Source organism: Tupaia chinensis, unplaced genomic scaffold, assembly GCF_000334495.1.
Source record: "Tupaia chinensis unplaced genomic scaffold, TupChi_1.0 Scaffold000250_1, whole genome shotgun sequence".
Taxonomy (NCBI): Eukaryota; Metazoa; Chordata; class Mammalia; order Scandentia; family Tupaiidae; genus Tupaia; species Tupaia belangeri.
Window position 1 is genome coordinate 1,673,789 of NW_006159730.1, and position 4,423 is coordinate 1,678,211.

At 37.1% G+C, this 4,423-nt stretch overlaps 1 protein-coding gene and 1 pseudogene across 1 annotated transcript in view; both read right to left on the bottom strand.

Annotated features, from left to right (window-relative positions):
• Positions 1 to 4,423, bottom strand: part of VPS26A (VPS26 retromer complex component A) — a 61,772-nt gene that overhangs the window by 46,392 nt on the left and 10,957 nt on the right. Inside the window, exon 4 of the mRNA XM_006148964.3 lies at positions 753 to 902. Within this exon, the coding sequence (XP_006149026.1) occupies positions 753 to 902 (150 nt within the window). The remainder of the gene's footprint in view (positions 1 to 752; positions 903 to 4,423) is intronic.
• LOC102495013 (PC4 and SFRS1-interacting protein-like) lies at positions 1,376 to 2,856 on the bottom strand (annotated as a pseudogene).

Sequence of the window (4,423 nt, forward strand, 5' to 3'; positions counted from 1 at the left end):
GTCTCTGAGAGGAGAGTGTATGGCTGCATGACCATCCCCCCCCGGGGGGGGGGTGATTTCTCTTCTCTCTCTGGTGAGCACATACTCCCACAGCAAAAATGTAAAAAAAAAATTTTTTTCCAACTGCTTTTTGGGTTGCCTTTTTCTGATATTACCATTTCCTACTGTCACATACTAATTAGTACTGATCATATTCCCTGAAGTATCAAAATAATCTTATGCCTCACCAGGTAAGAAATGGGGGGAAAGTTAAGCCTTACAGAAGATATCCTAAATGTGTCTGACCATGCATAGACACATTCTAGAAGTACACAGGTCCTCTACAGAGTAGCAAAAAATGAGATCAACAGACACATGGTAGTACAGAGACATAGGCTACAAAGAATGAGATTGAAACCTTTATAAAGCTGTAACAGAAAATAACCCCCAATCTAAAGAACTCAATTTTATTTTAAAGGAGAAAAACTAGGTTGTTCATAGCCCTACCCTAGAGAAGCCTGTCTGAAGCTAGACAAATGCATAGCCACAAATGGAAATTTTTGTATGACATTTAGAAACTCTGCCCCTGAAACCCTTCCAGGGTAAAAACATTTCCTGTAAATGTTTTAATCAATCAAGGATTTTAGTTGACCTTCAATAAAAACTTCCTGTCTCTAATAAAACCATTCCTATTTAGAAACAGCACAGACCACTTTGATGGCTAATTCTAACATCCTACAACTAGGTAACTCTGCCAAACAAAAAAGATTTACCTTTCCTGAAACAGATTCTCCATCATAGAAGAGATAATGTTTTTCTACTTTGCCATCTTCAGTTTTCATTTCTGCCATTTTCCTGGTTTCTCCATCATTAAGGACAACATCAATCTCACAAATGGGACCAAAAAATCCTCCAAGAAAACTCTGAAATAAAATCAAAATGCTCATAATTATCATGTTTAGTCAGTGACAACATTTTGTAATTCATATGTAATTACTTATTATTTACAGTTATGCAGACTGCAAATCTATGAATTCATAAGGAAGTAATAAGAACTTATATAAAATTTTACACCAATATTAAACCAGTTCAACAAATACATAGTTAACAATACTGTATTGTACACTAAATTTTTTAAGAAAGTAGATTTGTTTTTTTAAAACTTTATTTTAAAATTTTGGTTACAGCTTCATTTTTTTAACAAGTCTACTGTTTAATCTCTCAGGATTAAAAAGTAACAGATTCTAAAGAGTTAAACAACAAAGGACTGTCAAGGGAAGAGCACAACTGCCCCATTCTCAGGGGTGTAATAGCTATTCCAGTTCAATATCGAGCTTCAAAATAAAATGAGTTTTTATATTTTCTAATGAAATAATGTACAACCACCATCTTCATCTGAGCTTATTATAATTTTCAAACACAAAACTTCATTTTAAGCTTGGTAAAAAAATTGAACAGGAATGATGACCGACCTTAGTATGTAGTGTGTACCTTACATGAAATTTGTTAATAATCATAACACAGTAATAATGCCATTAATAATGAAGTCCTCAATTTAGAATCTGGAACATTCTTCCATCAAGGGGAGAAGGGGAAATTCAGTCCAATGAGTCTGTCTCAAGATCTTCATCTCTTGTTTGCGCCACTTGTATTCTCTTTTCAGTTACTGGATTAACGCTTTGAGCCCAAAATGAGATATATTTTGTACTACTGTAGACGACATGTTGTTTGGTGCTTGGTTCCCATTTGTTCCTCTTGCTTGCCTTTTCAATCTGCTGCTTCTTTCTCGTGTTGGCCTATACTGTGTATCTAAAAAATTTAACTGTCTATATCCCTTCTGTGAGCAGTCTGAGAGTTTCTTCCACCTCTTCTCTTCTTTTCACCCTCTTGATCATCTCCTTCTTCTTCAGAATCAGAGGCTGATGTAACCCCCATTTTAGTTAAATGTTTCCTTTTAGATTCACCTTCTTTCTTCAGTTCTTTTTTGCCTGGCTCTTTTCTTGGTTTATCTTCTTCCCTCTGACCCTCTTCATACTTTTAAAGCTGCTTTTTAGGTTGTTTTTCCTCTTGCCCCTTTTTCTTAATTTTGTCTTCTTCAGTAACCGTGTCGGTCTCTGCAAGACAGGGCTGCTTTACCATTTGGGTCTGCCTCGGCTTTGGAATCTTGACCTCTGTAGCTGCAGGTTGTCCTCTTTTAGGGCTCACTTTTAGATTAACAGATGCTGTTGCTGTTGTCACTACTCCTGCCTCCTTGATTTCTACTTGTTTTTCTGCTTTTCTCTTCCTCCCTCTTCTGGCAGCTTTGGGAGTGGTTATGTCAACTGCCTTAGTTACATCTTCATTGCTCATTTTTTTCTTCATAATTAGTATCTTCCTTTGAAACACTAGTTTCTTTTTATTCAATTTCAACATCAGATGAAGTGTTTGACTGTTTAGTAGATGCCTGTTGACTTGAAAATTTCACTTTTGGATTGTTATCTATCTCCTGTAAGCCTTCATGAAAACCTTTTTGTTTATTTGGTCTGCCATATTTTTCCTTATTTTCTGAGTAAGAAAATATATCCTTTGGTCCTAAGAAAGCAGTCTCATGAGTTCCAAAGAAGAAAATGAGTAGTTTGTTTTTGGGTGGTTTTATAGCTCCATCAGGAACTTCATCCACTAACCTTTCATCTTGGCAAAGATGAGGTCTCCAGGTTTGAAGTCGTGAGTCATGTTTCAGGGGCAAGGTGGGGATCTGAAACCCAGGAGGGGAGGCAAAGGGATTTAGAGCACTGAGCTCCTTGGCCAGGGGCGAGGGAGGATGCTTCGGGGTGCCCCGAAGTGGCCTGCGGGCGCTGAGGCTGCGGTTACAGGCTGGCCACCTCTGCCCCAGTCAACACAAGCCACCTGTGCCCCCAAGGTGCCGCAGAGGCGTCTCAACGGTTCTGAATGGCACCCGCCACTGCTGACATTGCTGCGCTGCTCAGATTTCATTTTTTAAATAATTATTTTTTATTTAATTTTATTGTCATTTTTTAAAAAAATTTTTTTGACATTGACCAGAGACAGAGAGAAAAGAAAGTGAGAAAGCAAGCCACCAGGTCAAGGACTGGAACTGGGGTCAGCCATGTGGGAGTCCAGCTGCCTTAACAACCACACCAATCCGCCCCCTCCCTCATGTTCTTTTTTTACCACCTCACCCGCACAAAGAAAAAAAAAATGTAAGCATGATATAATCTCAACTATCTCTATAAGCAACCACTATAAATAATCAAATACTAATATATATCATGAATCTGAGAAGTTATTTAATATCTAGGAGTTCATTAATATCTAGGTTTGAGAAGTTACCTTTCGTTACACTTCTGTGAAGTTCTTTCATTACAGCAGAACTTAATTACTCATACAAACAAAATGAATTATTACAATGTACTACTTCGTATAAAATCTACCACTAAATTCGTTCTGAATAGGATGTGATACACTGTGTTAAACCCTTGGAGTAAAAGAGGCACTAAAAGAGAATACTAAAGAATTTTTTTAATTAATTTTTTTTCATTTCATTTTCTTCCATATATTCAATCACATTATTATTTGTCTTACAAAATGGATATTTCAACAGGTGAACATTTCTCCCTAGTACTGCTGATAAAACTACGAAATATCTTCAACAGATAAGGTCACACCTCTTTGTGCCATTAATGCTTTGCCTCCCTGTCGCTCCCCCAAATGCCCTTTCTCAGACCCTCCTCTTTCACACACACTATATCTGGTAATTTCATCTACATACTGCGTTTCTATATCCTGGAAACAACCCAAATGCCCACGAACTGATGAATGGTTAGAAAATCTGTGGCACATATACTCAATGCAATACTGTTCATCCATAAAAAACAACAAAACTCTGGCTTTTGACAGTAAGTGGATGAATATGGAAGACTTACTGCTGAGTGAAGCAAGCCATGCTATGAAGGAGAGCCACTGTATGTCCCCACTTAATATATACCAAGTGTTTGCACTCTATGACTGAGCTTAAAGAATTTCTGTAGGGGCCAGCAGGTAGTGTGGTTAAGGGTGTTAGGACTCCCACAGGGCTGACTGTAGTTTGAGTCCCAGATCTAGTAGCTTGCTTTCTTACTTTCTCGATGTCCCTCTCTGGTCAAATTAAAATAAAGTTAAATAAAACAATTATTTTTAAAAAAAGATTTTCTGTGAATTTTCCCAAAGAAAATATGAAAGCTTTGATCTGTAAATTCTGAATATGACAGAAATATAAGAGTCAAGAAGATTAATTGCTCATCTATGTCAAAACATATTAATTAGTAATAATACAACACCCATTAGCAAATTCTATTATTAGATACAGTTTAGAATATTGCTGTCACCTATGAAAGTTAGTCTCCCTGTCTTTTAAAATTTACACAGAGCCCCAACTTGGTAGCATGGTCAGTAGCAAGCTGAACCG